Below are 22,581 nucleotides of genomic sequence, written 5' to 3'. Positions count from 1 at the left end.
TTTGCGCTTAACATTTAGCTCGTTGCTTTTTGACGCTGCGTCTTTGCATTTGGTGCACTGCATTTCTATGATGCTGTTGATTGAACAAATTGAATAAATTCATCAATTCCCGATGAAGCCGTATGAGCGAGAATTCGATTTATTCTTGTCTCATATACGGTTGTCTCATTTAGTTCGTATATATGTATGTATTATAAAATTGAGATAGCAAAATGTGTAGGCCTATATTGATGGTCATCTTGCGAGTAATAACCATTAACTACTCTCATCGGGCTCTCATCATTAATTTTTCTCTTCATTTTTTTTGTAATGGTGAATTATTGGGGGGGGGGAATGATTGTACAGGCCACCCCCCCCCCCCCACCTGAAATATTGGGAGGATATAGCCCCCCCCCCCCCCATCCCCCCCCCCCGGGATCGACACCCATGAATATCTTATTATTATTATTATTATTATATGAATATCATTATCAGACACGAGGCCTTGTTTAAAGACTACCTCTAGCTATGCTTTTGACAAATTTACTGTCTGTACCTGTAGCCTGTTTGGGCGTGTCTCATTAAAGGGGTCGAATATATAGAGTCTGCGGTTAAAGCTATTAACGACACAGAAAATGTGTATAAGTATAATTATGTTCGTTATTCTTGGATAACTGGTATTCCCCATCGACAACAACAACTATTGTATATGCAGGTTGGACGTGCATTATATATCGGGCAGATGTAGTAATACCTGTACATGTACTAGGCCTATATATAGTAGCTTTGTGTACCAGAAGCATTTTCACGCCATTTCTGGAAACGGATGGATCCGGAGAACGGCAATCATTAATTTTGTTTGGCGGAATAAATCAAGTCTTTCTATCTGTAAATTGATCAATAATGCCTGAAAATCTACTTTAATATTGTGCATTCGTTATTTTTTTCTCGCATCGAGTCCTCATCACTTACTTATCAGATCATGATCATGGAGACAATGCTATTTTGGGGCATCGTGCTAATTGGGTGTTTTTCATCATGCAGCGGATCGGTTTCAAGCACATCGCGATTTTGTGTGATCGCAAATCGAGTGGGGAGCAGTGGGGTTAGAAGCCAACGCCTGCTTGCCGTTAGATCAAACGCTACAGCTTCTCCAGTTTCCGTGGAAGTGAGCTACGGAGATGTGGACAGCTACGGAGATGTGGACACCTCCTCAGCCGGGTGGAGCTCGTGGAAGAATCTTGGAGCTCCGATGGCCAGCCCGCCGCTGTCCAACCCTGTGTGTGAAATGACAGAACAAAATCAAACCCAGGTTTGTCTCTTTTATTACCTTTTCGGATTCCAATCATTGAATTATCATTTTCTATCATAAAGCAGTGGATGAAATAAGGGGGAGGGGAGGAGATCATAGAGCTCCTTCTCCTCCCCCATTATTCTCCTCCTCGTTTTTTTTGTGTGTCTTTTGCCCTCCTCCCTTTCCCTTTTTTTCTTTTTAATTGACATTAGATCTCTTTTTCTTGAGAATTTATTTAGTGCTTATAATAATCATTCACTTGGTGGATTTATTTTGTCCTATATATTGTGGCTTAATGGATGAGTTTATTCATGATCAATGGCGTACTTATTGGGGGGGGGGCTGCTGCCCCCATCAGTTTACCAAGCGACCGCCCCACCAATACAATTCAAACGTGGTTTATTTTCTAATTCAATACCAGTGACTTACAAATGTTGCTGAAATGACATGATTTTTCGGGTTTGGTTGGAAAATGACAATTTCCAAAATTCATGGTCAGGCAAAAGTGCTCCTTTTTACAAAGAAATTTGGCCCTTTTTACTTTAGATAAGCAACCCATTTTTTAAAAATTTCAAATAGGTGCCCATTCCACATTCTTATAAGTGCCCCTTTACATATGGTAATTGCCCTATTCAATTAGGGAGGTGCCCATTTTACTTTAACAAATGCCCTTTTTTATCTTTGATGAGTGTCCCTTCTCAGCTCTGATAAGTACCCCCTTTTTATTTTGATAAATGCACTCCCCCCCCCCCTTTGTAATAAGAGCCACCTTCCCTTTTCATCAATGCCCTTACTCACACCTCTAATTAATACCTCTATTAAAATCTCATAGGTGCCCCTTTTCCTATGACAAGAGCTACTTTTTCTTTGTAGTAAGTGCCCTTTTCTATTTTCACAAGTATCCCCATTCATCTCAGATGAGTGCCTGCCCCTTTTCAGGTACAAGAAGTGCCCCTTACCACCTCTTATAATTGCCTCTTTAAATCTGAGACGTTTCCCTTATACTCCCAAGTCTTGATCAGGTAATAAAATGCCCTCTCACTATTATCATTCTAATGTAGATCTTTGTGCAAGCATCCGATGGGCAAGTCTACTCGGTAATTCAAGACACCCTCAATTTTTTAAACTTCTCCTCGTGGAAGAAGGTCGGTTCCAACTCCATCCCGGTCAGCTTTCCCAATCGATCCACGCTCGTCGATTCCGTATCTGCAGTCTGGTATGGCAAGCAACTCATGGTTTTTGCTCGCTCGATCAGTACTTCTTCAAGGCTGTATTGGTGTAAAGGTATGTTCATTGTAAACAGAGGATGGGTAACCTGATAATAAGGCATTTAAACCAAATTGTTTTATTGTCCTTGAGGTGCCAGCCCCTGGGTAGTTCGGTCGATTTTTTTAAATACCTATTTTGGCTGATATTTTTACAGTTTTTGATGCTTGAATACATATTTTGTTTTAATATTCATTAAACTTTTTTTTCTTCTAAAAAACAGTATACAAAAAAAACTTTAATAAAAAGCTGACTGTGAGATTTAAAGATTTAGGGGTCGGTCACAAAGGGTAATACAACAATTTTCTAAAAGCTTAATGATGATAATGATGATGATGTCATGATGATGATATTGTAAACGGTTGTTATATTGCCCTTTCTATTTGTAACCAAGGGTAGCCACATCAATATTAATACTAATCTTCCTGCAGACCTGCGATTGTCATTACGCCAGCATTGCCGGGAACATGGGTGTCAATCCCGGGGGATGGGGGGGGGGGGATATATCCCCCCCCCCCAATATTTCAGGTGGGGGGATGGCCTGTACAATCAACCCCCCCCCCCCCAATAATTCACCATCAAAACAAAACAAAAAATGAAGAGAAAAATTAAGGATGAGAGCCCGATGAGAGTAGTTCATGGTTATTACTCGCAAGATGACCATCAATATAGTGGAATGCTCACATAAAAGACATCGAAAAAAGGGCAAGTGCCAAACTATACATGCTACGTTCTCTGGTGAAATATGGTCTTCCAAAGGAAGACCTTATTACTGTTTTTGTGGGTTATATTCGCCCTTTACTTGAATATGCCAGTCCTGTTTGGAGTGGAGGACTCACGCAAAACCAAAACGAGAGATTCGAGAGAATACAAAAGAGAGCGTTGCGGATAATTTTTCGTAGGGATTATGATAACTATGCAATTTCACTTGCACAATCTCAATTACAAAGATTACATGAAAGACGCCAATATTGATGTGTTACTTTCTTTCAAAAAACGTTATCACTCACTGATCAATTTAAACAATTTCTCCCACAAAAAACATTTTACTAGAACACTTAGGAATTCAAAGAAAATTCCGGATTTTAAATGTAAAACCAGTCGCATGCAAAATAGTTCTATTCCAAATTTGATTCGCCTGTATAATAATAAGGATATATTGACTGCTTTGAGAGGCATAGTGGTTTCTATAGGGTCAAGGGAAACTCACAACCTGCTATGACCCCAAGGCGCTTGCGCCGCGGGGTCATAGCAGGTTGTGAGTTTCCCGAAACCCTATAGAAACAACTATGCCTCGAATATTAAAAGCAGTCAATATATATTTTATATACCGAAAAAAAGGAAAATGTTGACTCAAAAAATTGGAAAAAAAAACCCCCAGTATTTTGCGATCGAGACTAGTACACAAAATGGCGATCGGTCGTCTGCGCTGCGTGGATTGGTAGATTCGTCGCCTGAATGCAGCGACCAAATTTTACTAGAACACTTAGGAATTCAAAGAAAATTCCGGATTTTAAATGTAAAACCAGTCGCATGCAAAATAGTTCTATTCCAAATTTGATTCGCCTGTATAATAATAAGGATATATTGACTGCTTTGAGAGGCATAGTGGTTTCTATAGGGTCAAGGGAAACTCACAACCTGCTATGACCCCAAGGCGCTTGCGCCGCGGGGTCATAGCAGGTTGTGAGTTTCCCGACACCCTATAGAAACAACTATGCCTCGAATATTAAAAGCAGTCAATATATATTTTATATACCGAAAAAAAGGAAAATGTTGACTCAAAAAATTGGAAACAAAAAACCCCAGTATTTTGCGATCGAGACTAGTACACAAAATGGCGATCGGTCGTCTGCGCTGCGTGGATTGGTAGATTCGTCGCCTGAATGCAGCGACCAAAATCGAATTGCACTCAAACACCGTTAACGGTATTGCGCATCGGTCATCGCACAAAAGAAACTTATACGGTAACACGTAAACCAAAATGGGGATCGCAGCAAAATGACGTCACGTTTCACAGCCATGGAAAAAGTGCTATGAAAAATGGATATAAACCGGTAGAGCCGGGGAAAATGACTATGAATTTCAATTAGCGGGCATGGTTAAGAACATGACTGCATTTTCAACCAATCAGAAGACAGGATTAGTAAAGAATCTTAAAATGAGGTATATAACAGTTAATATGCTCATGTTAATATCTATTGTAATGATTTATCATTGAAATGTCTCGATTTCTGTACATTCTTGTAATGATTTTGTATATCGTACCGGTATGTTTTAATTATATTGAATTGCATTTTACTTTTAATTTTGAATAATTATTTCAAATAATAATAAATGTTCATACACCTGCTCTTGCCGCCATCCTTGATTATTTGACCATTATACCCACAACTGCAATATTGTAACATGACGAACTGTTGTATTATTTGCCTTAGTACATATTATGTTGGCATGTAATCATGTTTATACCTTTATCTTTTTTCTTTGGTAGAAATTATGTTCATTGAGGGTTTTTTAATTGTTATGGTATCTAGGCAGTAGTAACGTGACACTTTAAAATAATTTTTAACTAAATGTTATGTAAGTTTTTTACAATGTATATATCGAATTCGTGTAATTCATGTGCAATTCAGTTGTGACACTGCCATTCATGAAAGATGCAATAAAATACCATTTATCTATCTATCTATCCATCTATCTTCAATCCTGGACAGTGTAAACATAGATGAACTCTGTGACGATTTCGTGATGAGATCGGAGACAAGGAGAAAGATTTTCGGACATTAGTATGACTTATAAAATAGTTCTCTAGTTGTTATGTTGTTTCCGTTCACCCTTTTTAAAATTCGCGTCATTGTATCTTTATTTTTGTTTTTTTCACTCATTTTATTTCCTGATATTTCCTAAAAGATTTTTCATTTTTGGAGAAAGATTATTATGTCACAACTTATTTGTAACACAAATTATTTTCAGTGGGGAAACTGAATTCAGACAAGGATTAATATAGAGAATAGTACAACGAATCGTCTTCTTTCTCTAATAATTCAGTGAAAAGGGCAAAGCTGTTAGGGGCAACTGAATTCAGACGTGGATTAAGCGTAATAATCAAATGAAACGTCAAAGTACACGATACAACGAAGCGTCTTCTTTTACGAATAATTTAATGAAACGTGAAAGCTTCCGCGCTAAACGCGAAATGGGCGAAAATAAATACAGACAAGGATTAAGAGCAATAATTTATTGAAACGTTAAAGCTTCCGCGCTTCGCGCGGTAGGGGGGAAACTGAGTTCATGAAGGACACGATACAACAAATCGTCTTCTTTCACTAATGTGAAAGCTTCCGCGCTTCGCGCAGGAATGGGCGAAAATGAATTCAGACAAGGATTAAGAGACGAGAATGGTACATAGGATCGTCTTCTTTCTTTAATAATCTAATGAAACGTCAGAAGAGGAAGGGGAACTTGATTCAAACATTAAGGATTAAGAGTCGAGAATAGTACATCGAATCGTCTTCTTTCTTTAATAATCTGATGTAACGTCAGAGCTTCCGCGCTATGCGCGGAGGAAGGGGAACTTGATTCAAGCAATGATTAAGAGTTGAGAATGGTACATCGAATCGTCTTTGGTCTTTAATAATCTAGTTAAATGTCAGAGCTTCCGCGCTACGCGCGGAGGAAGGGGAACTTGATTCAAACAAGGATTAAGACTCGAGAACGGTCCAACGAATCGTCTTCTTTCTCTAATAATTTAGTGAAACGTCAAAGCTTTCGCGCTTCGCCGGGGGAGGGGGGAACTCCCCCTCCCTGCACGCAACCCCCTAGGGACCGCGCTTCGCGTGCTCACTACCGCCCCCTAAAATGAAATCCTGGCTACGCGCTTGGGAGGGGTGCAACTTGCCACACGCTTCTACGTCTTGATTGCTTGATCCATTGCCGAAAATATTTTGGCACCTATCATCCCCCCAACCACGGATACAAATCGACACCCTTGGCCGGGAAAACATTTACACCTGGTTGGAGAGTGGGAAATGTGGATTAATGTCTTGCCAAACAACATTAATACCGGGCTGAGATTCAAACCCTCAATCTTTGGATTTAGAATCAAGTGAATAAACCACAACACCCGATAGATCCCATCTATCAACACAAAAATAAGGCTAGGTGATTGAGCATTTGCTTGTGCAGCCCCAAAACTCTGGAATAACTTACGATTAGAAGTCAGGAAATCACCATCTGTGAATATTCCACGTTCGTCAAATTCATTTGACAGTTGATTCCGCTCGATTAATGCTATTGTTCGGATTATTAGAGCAGAGAGAGATAAAAGTTGACATTCTCATGACTAACGACCTTGCGTTATTATTTTTGTTTGTTCATCGTCTCGTTAATGCTATTTGAACAATATTTAATGACACAAGACGGAACTCTGGTACTATTTTTATGAAGCGTCACATGGCAATAACATGGCCGATAAATAATCATCATTACTGGGTCTAATAGTTTACAGTAAACTGAAAATGAAACTGGGCCATTTTATATATACATTGTATATATCTCTCTCTCTCTCTCTCTTGACATTTCCTTCCTTTTCCCCTCGCTTACTTCCTTCTAATGCCTCTGTCACACCTTTCAGTATTTGGCTTGCGTATTGCTGCGAATTAATGGCAAGCTGTTTTAACGTTTGTTCCTATTTCTCGATATCAAGAATTCATTTCTTGATATCAAGAAATAAGAATAAATGTTAAATGTTACGGCTTGCCGTAAATACGCAGCAATACGTAAGCCAAATACGCAAAGGTGTTACTAAGGCATTACCACGGAGTATGTATAATGTGCATGTTTATACCTATATTAAAGCGAAAATACTGATATCTCTGAAATAATACTCCGATCTCCCTCCCCTTCTTCCTCATCTTCTTGTTCCTAGTAGTAGTTTGCATAATTTCAAATGATTACTTTCTGTTTTCTAGGACAATCAGGTATATTAAAATAAATCAAGAAATTTTAGAATTGGAAACGTGAAACAAATAGTAAGCATCTAATAACTTCAGATGTTTGTTTTACTATGATTCAAATTCGAGCTATTTCAAATAATAACATATTGAGTGCTTTTGCATTATCTAAAAATTTTGGCTAAAAATGCTGTCAAATGTAACAAAATTCGCACTACTGGGTTCCCGCGCAGTTATAATACGTATTTGCTATGAGGTCATTGCTCTGAACGCCATTTGCCACCTTATCGTTCTTGTATTTTCTTTAAATTGTGCAAGCGTATTCAGTGGTGGCCAAACGCAGGTCATCTTGAAGCCGGATTTGAAAATCTGTGAAGGCGGGCATTATTGACCCCATGTTATACTCTGCTTGATTATATTAGTATGGAAGGCCATTTAGGCCGCGGCACGCGTCAAGACATGTTCTTCTTTCACCAAATCCGATTTGTTATGCAGTGCTTGTGAGCCCTATCTAGGTCCCTTCCGTTATCCAGATTCCTCACAAACTTCGTAGACATAATCTCTAGCATCCCATCAAGGTCACAGAAATCTTTGTTTTCCAAAATCACTCATGCGTGACCGTCTAGGCGCCATTTTGTCTTTGCAGGCCGTTATTGAAGCCTTTCTTTCGGCCCACCTATCTTCACTGTCCTAGCTAATACAGACTTCTAACAAAATCCTCTGGATAGTCCAAAAGAGGCTCGTTCGTCTGTCACGTAAAAACACCGGCGTCAATGCATGCCAATCGTTCTAAAAGCGATTGCAGTTCTAGTTTCTGTTATTTGTGAAATAAATGTATTTGAATTTGAATTTGAATAGGCACTTCAACCAGCTGTACTTGGGGTCTTGTCGCTGGAACTGCGCTCATTGGAACAGATGCTACACTGATCAAGAATCCTTTCACGGCGAAATATGAAGGATTCGTGATATCTCCTAAAGGGAAGATGTACCGGACATGGCAGCATGCCAGTGGCAACAGCTTTAAAGCCTGGAAAGCAATGGCTTGTAAGATTTTGATTATTGTGAATCATTCAAATACATTGCTATACACACGCGGGCCCCTATAAACGTTGAAAAGGGTGGTTTCTGGTCGTTAAGGCGGGTGGTGCATTTATGGCGTCAAATAGTTAAAACATCAGGGAGAAGGATGTTTGTTGACTGACTTAATATAAAATTAATAAACAGCAGTGAGGGCATATTAAAGTAGGTATTATCCACACAAGGTACCCTTTGAACAGTCTAACGTGCCCGAGGCGGTAGCCGAGGGTATTTAATTTGACTGCTTCGAAGGTACCGACTGTGGGTACCTTCGAAGCAGTCTAACATGCCCGAGGCGGTAGCCGAGGGTATTTAATTTGACTGCTTCGAAGGTACCGACTGTGGGTAATTTTAGTAAAGCCCGAACACAACGATGTGTATCATTTGTTTTATAAGATGGTGTCTTATTTGTTTCATGAAATGATGTTTTATAACATGAATTTACAAATGACCGGTCATTAATATTTACTAATGACCGGTCATCAGTAAAATTACGTGTAAGGCAAAATAAATGCCTGGTCACGTGTACGCTCTTAACCAATCATTTGATTAGGATCCGCTTCATCATCTTATAATAACAAATAATGTATACAAAGTAGATTAAAACGTTTAGAGATGCTGTTATGCATAGCAGGTGAAATAAATGTACACAAGTTAGAAGCACTTTGCTTGAAATACATTAGTAAATCGGTCTTTCTAAAGCCATACTATACTATAAGCATCAATGCAAAATCCCCTCTGATGCCATCTCAAGTCAGCTGTAGCAGTATGGTTCCGTTACTCGCTGATTTCCTTGCTGCGCTGTTGCTTCTCTCGTAGAGTCTCTGTCTGCGAACTGCAAGTTAGTTATAAGGTAATTTTTTTTAGCACTGTTGGAAAGTTGACTATGAGGTGGCGCTTTGAAATAAACAGTACGCTAGGGCTGTAAGATTATCAGTTCAGTATCGCTTTGAACAAGAACGTAAACCCTTTTTTCTTTTCAGCTTCACCTACCTTCTCAGTTGTCTCCAGACCTGTCGCTCAAGTAATGGGCTACAGCATTTATAACGGCAAGATCATGATAGGGGGAATCGGAGTGGATAACTACGTACACAGGTGGGCACATCCTCAAAATTATCCACAAAATCATCTTCATAGTAAACTACTCTAAAAGAAAGCATGATATTTTTTGTACACAACACATAAGTACTCTTTGGCGATATTCATATCATGGGTGATTACGCGCAATTTGTCTTGTCACTTTTTGAAAATGAAGCAGCACCACGTGTTACGTACTACGCTTTTCTCTGACTTTTTAACGATCAATCCGACCAGCTCATAAAACACAAATGCTATACATTTACCTCAAAGTTAACAATTCACTTTCACTTTCTGTTGACTATATAGGATTGGTATTAGAAGCAGATATTTTTTTACTTCATTATAGTAACATTTGCAGCAAACATGTTTTAAGATGATGGTTGCAGGCAACGTAGCCAGGCGAGGGGACTGATAGGGTAGTCATTCCTTATAAAACAAACCGGGAAAAGAAAAGAAAAGAAAAGAAAGAAAAAAAAAGAGTAAAATAATGTTGTTGAATGAGAAAAGAAAGCAAATTCTCCTCTTCCACTCACTAACTTTTCTCTCTATTTTATATTTTTCGGTAAAGTTGCTCAGTGAGGCGATTGTTGATTGTTCCTCTGTGGCAAAACTTTAATTATAAATGATCAAATTCAGGTCATTATTAGTAATCTATATTTTCAATACAATGTCGTTCCAATCTTCGCTACTCTAAGGATGATTTTCTGCTTCAATGTACCTTGTTGCAAAGTTGGGGGTGGCATGTTTACTGGGACTGCATCTACAGAATGGAACAATATCCAAATTTTCTTCAAATCAGCTAATTCTACAGACCAATTTAAGAAAATATTGAAAACATAATTCTTGAAAATACTGAATGCTAGTAAATATTATTGTTATTATCATTAAATATATTTTCTGTGTGTGATTGCGATAATCAGGTGCGCCCAGGCTGCCTGTGATACAGTGGACAATCCTTGGAGTTACTGCACGTGGGGAGACTGGCATCAGACTGGGGGGAAGATTCCATTTGACGATGGTGGGATGCAAAACAACTTGGTCATGAGCAGGAATGTACACTTTGGGGTTGAGATCTTTGCAGTCCAAGAAACGAGTGGGCAGTAAGTATATCCAGGGACCTAACATCTCTCATTTAAAGACCGGGATACGACCCATTAGACCAATTTATTTAGCCAAATGTAATTAGCCCTTCAGACATGGATAGACTAGACTTTACGTCAGGCGGCTCATGCCGCGAGACAAATGATCTGTTAGCCCATTACACATCTGTTATAATGTGAAGTTCCCCATGAGAAATCATAATTGCCTATCTTCATTTTGTAGATTATGGCAAACTTGGCAGCCCGGGAGAGATACGTCTTGGAACGTCTGGAGAAAGATTCCACAAAACCTGACGGGGGCAGCGTTCATCAATAACCCTTACCTCCGTCTCAACGAAGCTGGATGGTGGATAGCATATGGTCTCAATTACAAAAACCAGGTGATTTTTTGGTTCTAGGACACCTACCCCCTGGACATCCACCCCCGGATAACTAACCATAGTTAACTACCCCCTATGACAACTACCACCTTGGGCAACCACCCTCTAGGACTACTACCCCCGGGACACCTACCCCCTAGGACAACTACCCCCCCCCCGGACAACTACCCTTCGGACAACTACCCACTGTCTGGGGGTAGTTGTCCAGGGGTAGTTGTCCATTGGCTCATTGTATGACAACATTCTTACAAATTTTAGAGTGAATGAAAAATGAAATCCTAATTGGAGGTAAATGAAGCTGATACCTTCAAACCTTTAAAGAGTTTCTTTACTCGATCTTTGAATTCATTCTGACCATGCATTCCTTGCAGGTTGTTCCGGTTGAGGCTTTACATTCCATGGACATCAGTCCAAAGAAGGTAGCCTGGTCCAATAACCTGGTCGTGTCCTGGTCTATCTCTATCGACCAGGCTTCAAAAATGGACTGGATCGGTGTCTACCCCAAGGGAGGAAACAACGATCAGTACCTAGACTACAGGTAGGCCTAAAAGCTCTTACTAGACGGTTAATTTGTTGGCAGAAACTCTTGTCCGTCGCTGTGCGTAGCAGTGTCTGCATTGTGAGACTAGGCTGACAGAATACTGCTTAGGCTCTGTAATTTAGCTTCTCCGACCAAGGCTAGACACTGACAGAGCAAGGCTCTCCTCAAGGCAAATGTTGTCTGTGATGTCCTTTAAAATAGAGGGGAACTTATAAAAACATCCATCTTGGGGTACATTTTCCTATTTCTGGAGTTTTTTTTTCTTCATCTTTCAGGATTGGTTCTTATAAACTGGTTTCACTGTTTTGTGGTTTTCCCCTTTTTTATTGAGTCTTCCTCTTTTCTGGAGTGGTCTTTATATACATGTTCACTATTCTTCCGTTTTCCACTTTTCTTGAGTGGTCTTTTTATACAGGTTTCACTATTTGCGAGTTTTCCACTTTTCTTGAGTGGTCTTTATAAAACAGGTTTTTTTATCATTATTCTCCAGGTATGTCCAGGGTGGCTTGAATCCTGGAAAGAACCCCGTATACATAGGAAAGGTGTCTATGTCCTCCTTCGTTCCCAACGGGACTTATCAGGTTCGCTACCTGATGAACAGTCAATTCATCAGCGTTATGGAAATGGGTACGTTGAAGGCTCGTTCAGATAAGAGGCTATTCCCCATATTTTTTGTTCATAACATTGCAAGTTTTTCTTTTTCTTGGACACACCTGTTTAAAAAGATTTCCATATTATTATACATAATGTAATTACGATAATGTCGACCATGCACCAATTTTATAAGGATTCAATCAGTGTTTTACATACCTACAGAAAACAAGGGATATTGTTGTTAAATATAATATACAAGACGGATAGAGAAAACTGAGGGAATGACATCACCATCTCACTAAGTTTCCTAAAGCATTCGTACATTTGTCTTTCTATACAAGCCAGAAGAACATATAACGAACATATTCCATGCCAATTTCCACATTGATACCCAAACTGTATTTGTCTTGATTAGATGTGACCTTCTACAACGAATCCCACGAGTCAGATATTTTGCAACTTTTCCGAGGTATATACACCGGTCTGGGTGTTCCTACGGATAACATTGATGCATGTATAAATGAGGGTCTACAGACCATACAGATATTTGAGGAGTGTTTCCATGAGTTCAAGATGGGAAAGGTAATTACTAACGACTGTTCACTCAGTTTTGGGGTATGTATGTATTCCTAAATAAAATGACACGAAGTTTATCAACTTTCGGTAAGGCGTTTTGATTCTACGGTTATGTCTGTGAAGCGATGTTGTTTTAAAGATTTCCTTCTTTTTTGCAACGAGACCCTTTCACACCGGGCCATACATAGAGTTGCGTAGTATTGTGAATCGACTACGCCGAGCGTACGCTGGCATACGTAATTATACGCTGAGGGACGCAAAAGAGTACGCGAGATGGACGCAACAAATTAAACATGTTTAATTTTTTCGCGTACTTTCGGCGTAGACGCTAGAGGCAGAAAGTACGCATTTTTACGCAAGTCAACGCAGAACTACGTTAATGTTCGCCATGCCTACATAATAGTACGCTACCCTGCGCCAGTCCGACGAATCATTAAAAGCGTATAAAGGCGTCCAAGATCGTACATGCGCACCTACGTACCCTTAACGCCAGACCTACGTAAATGTACGCCAGCCTACGCATAACCTCCGCAGGAAATACGCCAAAGCAAAATTTTTCATTAATACGTAGCCTCGGCGTACTCGGTACGCAACACTTCGCAACTCTACGCAAATTCAGTGAGAGAGGGGCTTAAGCAGCAAGAAATGTTTGCATGACGGCTGAATTCCCATACATCCAGCTGTGTGGTTGAAGAGAGTCGTCATTGTTTTATTTTATTTTGTTTATATTATTATCATTGTTTTTTATGTTGTTAGTATGTTTATACAAATTTTGTATATACATTTTTTTCTTATGTTCATGCCTCTTTTTTCCTAGGTATTCCAAGGTCTACAACTCCTCGGCACAGCCCTTGAAGATGTTGCCCAGACTCTGACAAAATGTAATTTTTTTTCGATCGCTAAGAAACTCCTAGACTATATCACAGATCTCTTGGAGTGCATGGAGGGTAATTGTGTTAAGTTCTTCATCGACGTTATAAAGGAGCTCCGGATCCTGTTTTTGAATAGGTATGAGATCTACGGGGATATCAGGGGTGCCGAGAATAGCTTTCAGCAAACGGCTTATCAGCAAGGAGGGCTGTGTATCGGAAGATTTGTCAAGGCTTGCTTTCTGGTACAAGACTCCCTGATGACCAATGGTAGTTTGGAGTATGTTGTGAAGATGACTGGGAACAGTATGAGTATGAATGCTTTGAAGCTTATTGACAACGGTAGAAGTGAGAATATGAAGCTGATCGAATCCGGTAGTAAGATGGGGGTGAAGCTGATTGAAACTGGTAAAAAGAAGGGGTAAATTGATTGAAAGTGGCAGAAAGGAAGGAGTCATTTTCAGGCCTCTCATAAGATGAAAATGCGTTTATGTGGGTTTTTTTCGGGGGGGGGGGGTGAGGGGAGATTACAAGGTTCGGCCTTTGGTCTATTGCTCTTTATATCAGTAGCATCAGTAATATGACACATGTTTTTGTAATTGTGTATTTTATGGAAGAGATCATAGAAGTAAATGTAAAAACCATGTGTTGTGATAGTTTGCTATGAAATGCTGTGTGCCGTAAGTGTACTACTGCAACGTTGTCTTTCGTGTTTCTGTATAAAGCAATATGTGTGTCAGACTTATAGAATGTATTGCAAGCAAGGATGTACGTTTTTAGAGGAATGAGGTGCAGAATAAAGCCATTTGCTTGTGTCCTCACATGTACTGCAGTCTAGAGTATCAATTGGATGTGGGGCGGGGTAGTTGATTTCCCTCACTTATTTGGATATTTTTGTAACTTTAATTTGTGTAGCTCCAATAGAGCAACAACAAAATTGTTATCATATCATGTGGTAGAAAAGAGGGAGTAAATTGATAGACACTGTCATACTGGTATAAAGAACTTGGTGAATCTGATTAAACTCGTAGTAAGGAGAGGCTGAATGTAATTGAAACTGGTAGAAAGCAGGGGTAAATTGATTCTTATAACGCAACGAAAACCTTTCATGTAGTAAGACTTATTTACTCGGTATTTAAATAACATGTGCCTTTTTTGTTAGCCGCACACCAATTATTCCTCTATTCCTCTCTATCTGTCTCTCTGTTTCCTGAAGCAAGTCATTTTTTGTCATTTTTTGCCATTGAGTTTCTGTTGTTTTTTGCCTGTTTATATTATCATATTTTGTTGTGGCTGTACTCATAAGTTAGAGAGCTGCATGCACTTCAAGCGCAAACTTTCGCTGCAGCTCTTTTGCATTTGCTATGTCAATCATTCCCAACATTTTTGGGCATAAATTGTGTTATTCATTGTGATTTAAAGAAGAAAAAAGTACTATTAAAATGTTCATATTGTACCTGATTATTATTGTATGAAAAATGCAGAAATCAATAAATCAAATTTAAAAAAAAGGAGAATCTGATTTAAAGAGGCAGCTAGAAGGATGAATCTAAATAAAAGCGGTAGTAAGGAGGGGTTGAATCTGATTGACACTGGTAGAAAGGAGGGGTGAAGTTGGTTGATACTGATTCTTAATCGGGTGGTTGCCCCCTACGTCCCCCTCCTTCCTAGTCCTAATAGAATAATAAGTGGCACTGATCATAATACATGTTCTGTATAGTTCGTGTAAGGTAAACCTTTGTTAAAGTACTGTTTTCTGACATTTTAAATACTGTGCCTGAGGCATGTCTCTATCTTAAAAGGTCTTTCGCTTTATCAGCGTTTCTGTTTTGCAAACCATTAAATTTTATTTTAATATTGCACTTTTATGAAATATACTCAATTGCATTATATGAGTACATACAGTACCTGGGTATGTAGTAGAGAATGAATGTTTTTATATCATGTATTGTTCGTAGATATAACACTACTCTCTCTGATGATGTTATTCCTTGATGAACAGAAAATATAATTACGCTTTTAAAGTCATGCTTGGTGTGTGTTTTTTTCTTTTCGTTCACAAGAATTCCTCATTTTTGGTAGCAATTTGCATTCTCTCGTACTTCTGTTCCCCCTTTCATTCTTTCAGTGTTTTTGTTTTGCTTTCAATTCTTTTTTTACATAATTAACTTTTATAAAAAAAATTCAATTGCACTAAATGATTAAATACCTGTTATGTAGTAAAGAATGTACGCCTTTTATATTATGTATTTCTCTGGCTATTTTGAAATCATGACTTGTGTTCGTAAAGATAACAGAACTAGAATAAAGAGAATAAATAATTGTACTTTTAAAGTTATGCTTTGTCGGTGTGGTTTTTTTCGTTCACAAGAGTTCCTCATTCTTGGTAGCAAAATTTCTTTCATTCTTATTTCTTGTTCTTTCCTGCTCCTCCTCCTACAGCTCCCACTCCTTCTTCCCCTTAAATTATATTTGTATCGATAAGATAGAACTCACTGTAATCATGGTAATTATGCTATTCCAAGATGACACAATCATCATCTTCTTCTTCTTCCTATTTTTTTTTCTTTTCTTCTTCTTCTTTCATGAAAATAACTTGTTTTCTAAAGTCCTATGTTCTGACCATACCCCTGGCACCTATTTTTAGGCGCCGGAAGCAAGGGGAGAGGGTAGGGGCGGACGCCCCCAATCGAAAAAGTGAGGGGAGGGGGCACAATGCATTTTCTCCCCCTCCCAACAAAAGAAAAACAAAACGCCCTCCGCCCCCCGAAAAAGTAAAGAAGTAAAAATGGTTAGTGTTTTATAACCAAAAAGAAAAATAAGAAATAATTACATGAATTGAATCACATACAAATTATATTCCATTCAAAGAAAAGGAGAGTAAGCAGGAATATCGTGGAAATATTGTGAGAGGGTGGGAAATCGTGTTTTTTATTTTTATTATAAGGGTGAGAAGACATGAGCCCCCGGACACTGGCATACTGATGGGGGGGGGCAGTCCCCCCTCCCCATTTAAAATTCAAACGTGGTTTATTTCTAATTCGATACCAGTGATTTACAAATGTTGCTGAAATGACATGATTTTCCGGGACTTGTTTATTTTGTAAAATATTCTTTTTAATGCGTTTGATGGAAAATTAAAAAATTCCCAAATTTACAGTCAGGCAAAAAATATGTTTTTTAGAAGCCTTCATGTCAGAACCTGCATAACGGTGGGGTTCGGGGGCTCAAGTCTCCCTAAAGTTTTTGAAAAAGTATGTTAAATAGAAAATGAATTAAAGAGAGAAAGAAATGAAGTATCAAAATATGCTCATCTGACCATAATTAGGTGTCTAAACCCCCTGAGCTTCATGGGGCTCAGCCCCTAGCCCCTGGACCCCCCCCCCCGCCAATTAGTGACATGCCAGTGTCACAAATAAGGCCTGGCTGCCTGGAGAGGGGAATATGAGAAATTTATAATAAATGTTTCTTCTACTGGTCTGTGTGGTTGTCACCTCCCCTTCCCCTTTTAACTTGAAAATAGACCGATGTTTATTACAAGATACAAAAGTTTCGTGGGCATATTAACTTGGCCTAGCAGGGCAACATCATCAACATGGCCTGTTCATCTGCAGATATTGTGCAAACTGGTGATTGCTGTTTTGAGAGTATGCCCTTTTTTAGAATGTGACCAAATGTATACTTAAAGACCCAATCTGATGAAAATACAACTTGATGTAAATGGAAAACTGAATGAATGTAGAAAACATATGTAAAGAAATAACAAGTATTTACCCTTTCGCCATTGCACAAAGGCAAATTAAAACCTCATGTTTCGCCCCCCCCCCCCCCTCCAAATTACGGGTCAACAGGAGTCAAATTTCCCGAAGCTACAGTGACGAGAGAACATTTGGACGGTGGACCCGACCGGTTCACCTGTATAGCTGAGGCTATGAACCGTGCTTAATTAATGCCATTTTAGATAAAGAAATATATAAAAAGGGCCTCCTCCTTCCTATTTTTCAAAAAATCAGGACGCGAAACATGTCTTTCTAATAAATGGCCTAAAGGCTAATACAAACCTACCTCTACTACCACCCTGCCCCTGCATGGTACCATTTTGTTACTATACTACCATCCTACCACTATAACGAGCCGGGGATTCCCCGCATTGCGTGTACGATCGGTGGCAATGAACTTTGTACCTAACATACGGCGCTGTGCTTGGTGTTAGGAATTATTGTATGAGCGAAATTTAGTCTTGTCTATTTATACACATTTTGGTTTCGTTAATCGTTACAATATTCCCATAGTAGAACACTGACTGAAAATCATCATATCGCGGTACGTACAATAATTACGTTCATACTAATGTGAAAACTAGGATTTATGGTATTCATTTAACACCGTCCTAATATATATATATTGTGTTGTTGTCGTTAATATCAGTCATACAATTATTGTCCAAATAGAATAAGGAACAAGGGAATATGGAATTAATAATTACACTGTTGGTCATAATGATGGAATAATTATTTTTACCCCAATTTATGGAATGATTTTGACAATGATTTATTCCTAGAAGATCTAGATAATAGTATACATTCTCAGATCTTATTTAATAATAATTTGTTAGTGTTTGTTTTGCGTGACTGCTGTATTTTATGTTTGAATATGCATTGAGTGTTTTTATTGTACACATGACCATTTCAGCCATTGGGCTGCGACAAATGTTTTTAATAAACCTTGGATTGAATTGAAAAAGCATGTGTAGGCTACTATGCTAATCAACTAGGGGACCCACGTCATTAAGTCATAACTGACAGTAATGAGGATCAATGCCTCATAAAAGGGCACTAATATATAGCACATGAACACGGTTTAATCTAGGGGCTCACAGTAACGGGGCCATTGCTTAGCCACTAAACCATGACTGTACGCAGCGGGGGCTAGGGTACGTCGCCGCCCCCATAATTACAAACCAAAAAGAAAATGCAATAGATTATCAATAATTCATTGCATTTTGCCCCGACTACTAACATAAAAAATTCTTCTATTTGGGCATGTCCTGAACCATAGTACAGGGCCCCAAAGAGGAGTTTTTTCCTGTTGGGGACCGGGGGGAAATGCAATTAATTGTTGTTGTCGTTTAAAACATGGACAATTTATAAATATTTTGCTTTCAATTTAAATTTAAATTTTAAAACATCTTCAGCAGGATATTTTCAGGAACCAGTAACCATGGAAATGAATTCCACGATTACACTGGAGAGCATCTTCAGATTAGATCCTGGAGCTGATCTAACTCAGAAGCAACGATCCGAGCTGTTTGAAGCGATGAAACCAAGATGTCTTATAAAAACATTCCGAGATACTGGTTTCATTGGGCTCGGGTAAGGATACCATCTTTCCCTTATGTTTGTATTACAAAACATATATTTTCTGTCTCATTTAGGCGAGGCGTCAAAAATAAATATACCAGCCAGCGGCAGCTAACTGCACTTGTGCGTCCTGGCTGCATTTTTTTAAATTAGCTCAGCCGGCTACCGATGGCGGTAGGAAATGGCATTCAAAAGCCTGCGCCGGCTGCCGCCTTTCGAATAGAAACCGAGCCTCAGATCCCAGCCTGGCGCAAGCCGGCTGGGCTAATAAGTGAAAAATAATTGCCCCAGCCAGGCTTTGGCCGTAATTGCAGCCTCGATGCGCCAATACGTGAGGCGGCAGCCTGCTGGTGTCGATATTTTTGAAGCCTCGCCTTACTTTATATCCAACATTGCTCTGTGATTCACACATAACTATGCATCTTGGAATAATCAATTTAAAATAGTTTGTATTCCATACTGCATCATAATGTTAAAACAACTAATTTTCAGCCAAACATTCGACTGATCCTTCAATTCTATTTTTTTTTTTTTTGCATCAGATGAACTTTTTGTTTCCATAGCGTTGTGCTTGTATGAAAGTGTGATTATTTCTAATGGTTAAGTATTTTAACTTCTTATCAATGTTTTTTTTTTTTGGTTTAAATCGAAGATGCTGTTTCATTCCCTTGTTCTTATGTATAAAATTATGAATAATCTAACCCCGAGGATTTAAGAAATGAATTTGAGTTGAGAACCCATTCCTACCCTTCCCGAATTGGAGCTCAAATAAAATTACCCAAACCGAGAACAAATTACCTCAAAAGACCATTCAAGTATAGAAACGCAAAGGCCTACAACACACTTCCTCCTCATATCAAATCCTCCCCTTGTATTAATACATTCAAATCTAAGATTGCAGAACTGTTACAGTAGCACATGGTCCCCCCTCCTTATCTTGTTATGATTACTTGTTTTTTATGATTTTTTTGTTTTGTTTCCTTTATTTTATATTACTTTTTTTTTCTTTTTCAAAATGTATTTACTGTTGTTCATGTATGTATTTATGTTCTGTTTTGTTTATGTTATTGTTCCGGACCCCACCGAAGACCAGCTTTCCCATGTCGGGTTAGCTGAATGTGGGCTATCCACCGTATTTTATGCATTTTTACTATGTTTTTATACGGAAATAAATACTACTACAAACTACATGACCATTTGTACATTGTAAACCTTGCGCAATTATTCCCTGGACTACTATCCTGTATTTAAAATAAACCACATTGAAGTGAATTGAATGAGTTGATATACAGTGGCGGATCCAGGATTTTCCAACGGGTGGGAAAAGGGGTTTGTGGCACATGTAAACAAAGGGGATGTCACACTCTTTAAATGTACAGGAGTGGGATTGCACTCTTTCAGGAATCATGTTAGAGAAACCATTCTCAAGAGAGTAACGCAAACCACTCTTTGGAGTAGATTCCATCATAACTTGGAATTGATTCAAATCCAAAACGAAGTGATCTCTAATATTCTAAACTCCCGAGCTGATTTCTACTCCTCTACATTTTTATAGAGCAAATTAAATGAGTTATTAGTCTTGAAATATATCAATTCTGACAAGGAAAAAAAAAGGGAAAAGGCATCAGGTTTGTTTTACTTGGAAGGGGAAGGAATGCCACATGGTCCCCTGGAATCGCCATGATCTTTCACATATTAACTGTGGAGGTGTCGTAGGTAAAGTGGTTCATTCGCTTGACTCTCAATATCAGGATTGAGGGTCCGATTCCAAGCGAGGCAAGACATTAGTCTACATTTGACACCCTTCACCCGGGTGTAAGCACCTGTTAATTGTTGTGGTAATAATAATTGCAGCGCCTTCAGGAAGAAAAGCATTGATGCTGATGAATCCTCCCTTGGTAATATTATTATCGTTAAATATTAAAATCTGCCGTGGCATACAAAGTGTTGTGTACACCCAAGATAGGATTCATTTCCATGATATATGATAACGACATTGCATACTTGTTTTGGTTTAAAGTTATTCAGTTTTGTTTCTATATTCTCAAATGAATCATACACAGTATACGTTAAGCTTATAGCCCCCGCATGACATTTGAGCGGCTTGTGCAAGAATGGGTGTGGTGGTGGGGGGGGGTGGTAGATAGAGCCCAATTAGGGAGTGGAGGGTGAGAGGTCCACTCCGATTGAGAAGAAGAGAGAGGGAGAAAGGAGTAAGAAAGAGAAAGAGAGAGAGAGAGAGAGAGAGGGGGAAGAGAGAGAGGGGGGGATAAATGGCATGCAGATGTAAAACGATTGCCATGAAGATCGAGACTCAAGTTATTACTCATAAATAATGAGAATAATAAGAATTGTATTACTTTTTTTATCGTTTATTCTGAGCCGGGCGAAGCGAGGACCGAACATTCAATCTTTGGCCGTGTCGCTAATAGAAATGTCGCCCTCTTTCACTTGACGGTGGTGTATGGTTTGGAAGATAGAATACATGTTAACGGTTCCCACAGCTAGATACACCCAGGCAACCGGCAACCAGCATTGCACAATCGTTGATGATGGGGATTCCCAAACATGAAGAAAAAAAACGCACTTACGCATGCGCATTTCCCGTGTCTTTGACAACAGACTTTATGTTCGACCCCACGCCAAACAGCTTGATAACGGGCTACATGTACAGACAAACCTATATGACATGTAATTGTATATATGAATATAATAAACAATAATTCATAAAATTGTGTGTGGCAAAATAGTCAATTGTAAAAGAAAGAAGAAGCTGTGTCAAAAGCTCAGCTAAAATTCCAAGCCGTTCATATTTTGGGAAACCAAACAAATCAACAAAATAGCACACTTGTGAAAAATCAATGTTTGACGACTAAACTGCCTAAATGGCTATATAAAACCAAAGCGAATTTAATCAAGGCACCAAACTAAGGCCAAATAACATAAATAAGGTATTTCTTGGCCGGACTTTAAAAGAAAAAAAGAAGGAGGGGGGGGGGGTATTACTATTTACTATTTTGCAATTTTTTTTGCAATTTTTTTCTCGAGATGGCTGCCACGCTCATTATAGCTGGACAAGCCTATTTATTTACATATATTGTGCTATGACGGTGAGTGTACTGGTTCAATGTATGACAAAACAAATGATGTGTATCACTTTAGAAGCTATTTAAACAAAATGTAAATCACAGGCTTTTTTTTTCTTATTCTATTTCTTCTGAATTGTAAATAGTTTTTAAAAAAGGAGGCGGTATCCAAAGAGCAGGCGGACGGGGACGAAAAACACTTCATTTTTGTTGTTTGGCTTTATATTAAAGAGAATTAAACAACAAACCATAAATGAGTTTTAAGCATAATGTAATTGAAGAAAGACTGACAAATTATTTAATAAGTAACATTAATTATAACAACTATAATTGTGAGCTAGCGTAGCGAGCGAGTTCCAGGGAAAATTAAAGAAAAGGGGACTCTAAGTCGCTTTAAATTAAGGTTGCATGTTATGAAGAAAGT

At 38.7% G+C, this 22,581-nt stretch overlaps 1 protein-coding gene across 1 annotated transcript; it reads left to right on the top strand.

Moving 5' to 3' along the window:
• Nucleotides 1-976: 976 nt before the first annotated feature.
• On the top strand, nucleotides 977-14,136 carry LOC100890172. Its single transcript, XM_011675536.2, has 10 exons — nucleotides 977-1,291; nucleotides 2,335-2,557; nucleotides 8,353-8,538; nucleotides 9,555-9,666; nucleotides 10,572-10,751; nucleotides 10,975-11,131; nucleotides 11,503-11,669; nucleotides 12,163-12,299; nucleotides 12,682-12,848; nucleotides 13,660-14,136. The coding sequence occupies exons 1-10, from the start codon at nucleotides 977-979 to the stop codon at nucleotides 14,134-14,136; spliced, it is 2,121 nt and encodes a 706-aa protein (XP_011673838.2).
• Nucleotides 14,137-22,581: the final 8,445 nt, after the last annotated feature.

This window comes from Strongylocentrotus purpuratus, unplaced genomic scaffold, assembly GCF_000002235.5.
Source record: "Strongylocentrotus purpuratus isolate Spur 01 unplaced genomic scaffold, Spur_5.0 spur5_scaffold_13, whole genome shotgun sequence".
In the NCBI taxonomy this organism is placed as follows: Eukaryota; Metazoa; Echinodermata; class Echinoidea; order Camarodonta; family Strongylocentrotidae; genus Strongylocentrotus; species Strongylocentrotus purpuratus.
This window is presented reverse-complemented; position numbering and strand designations above follow the sequence as displayed.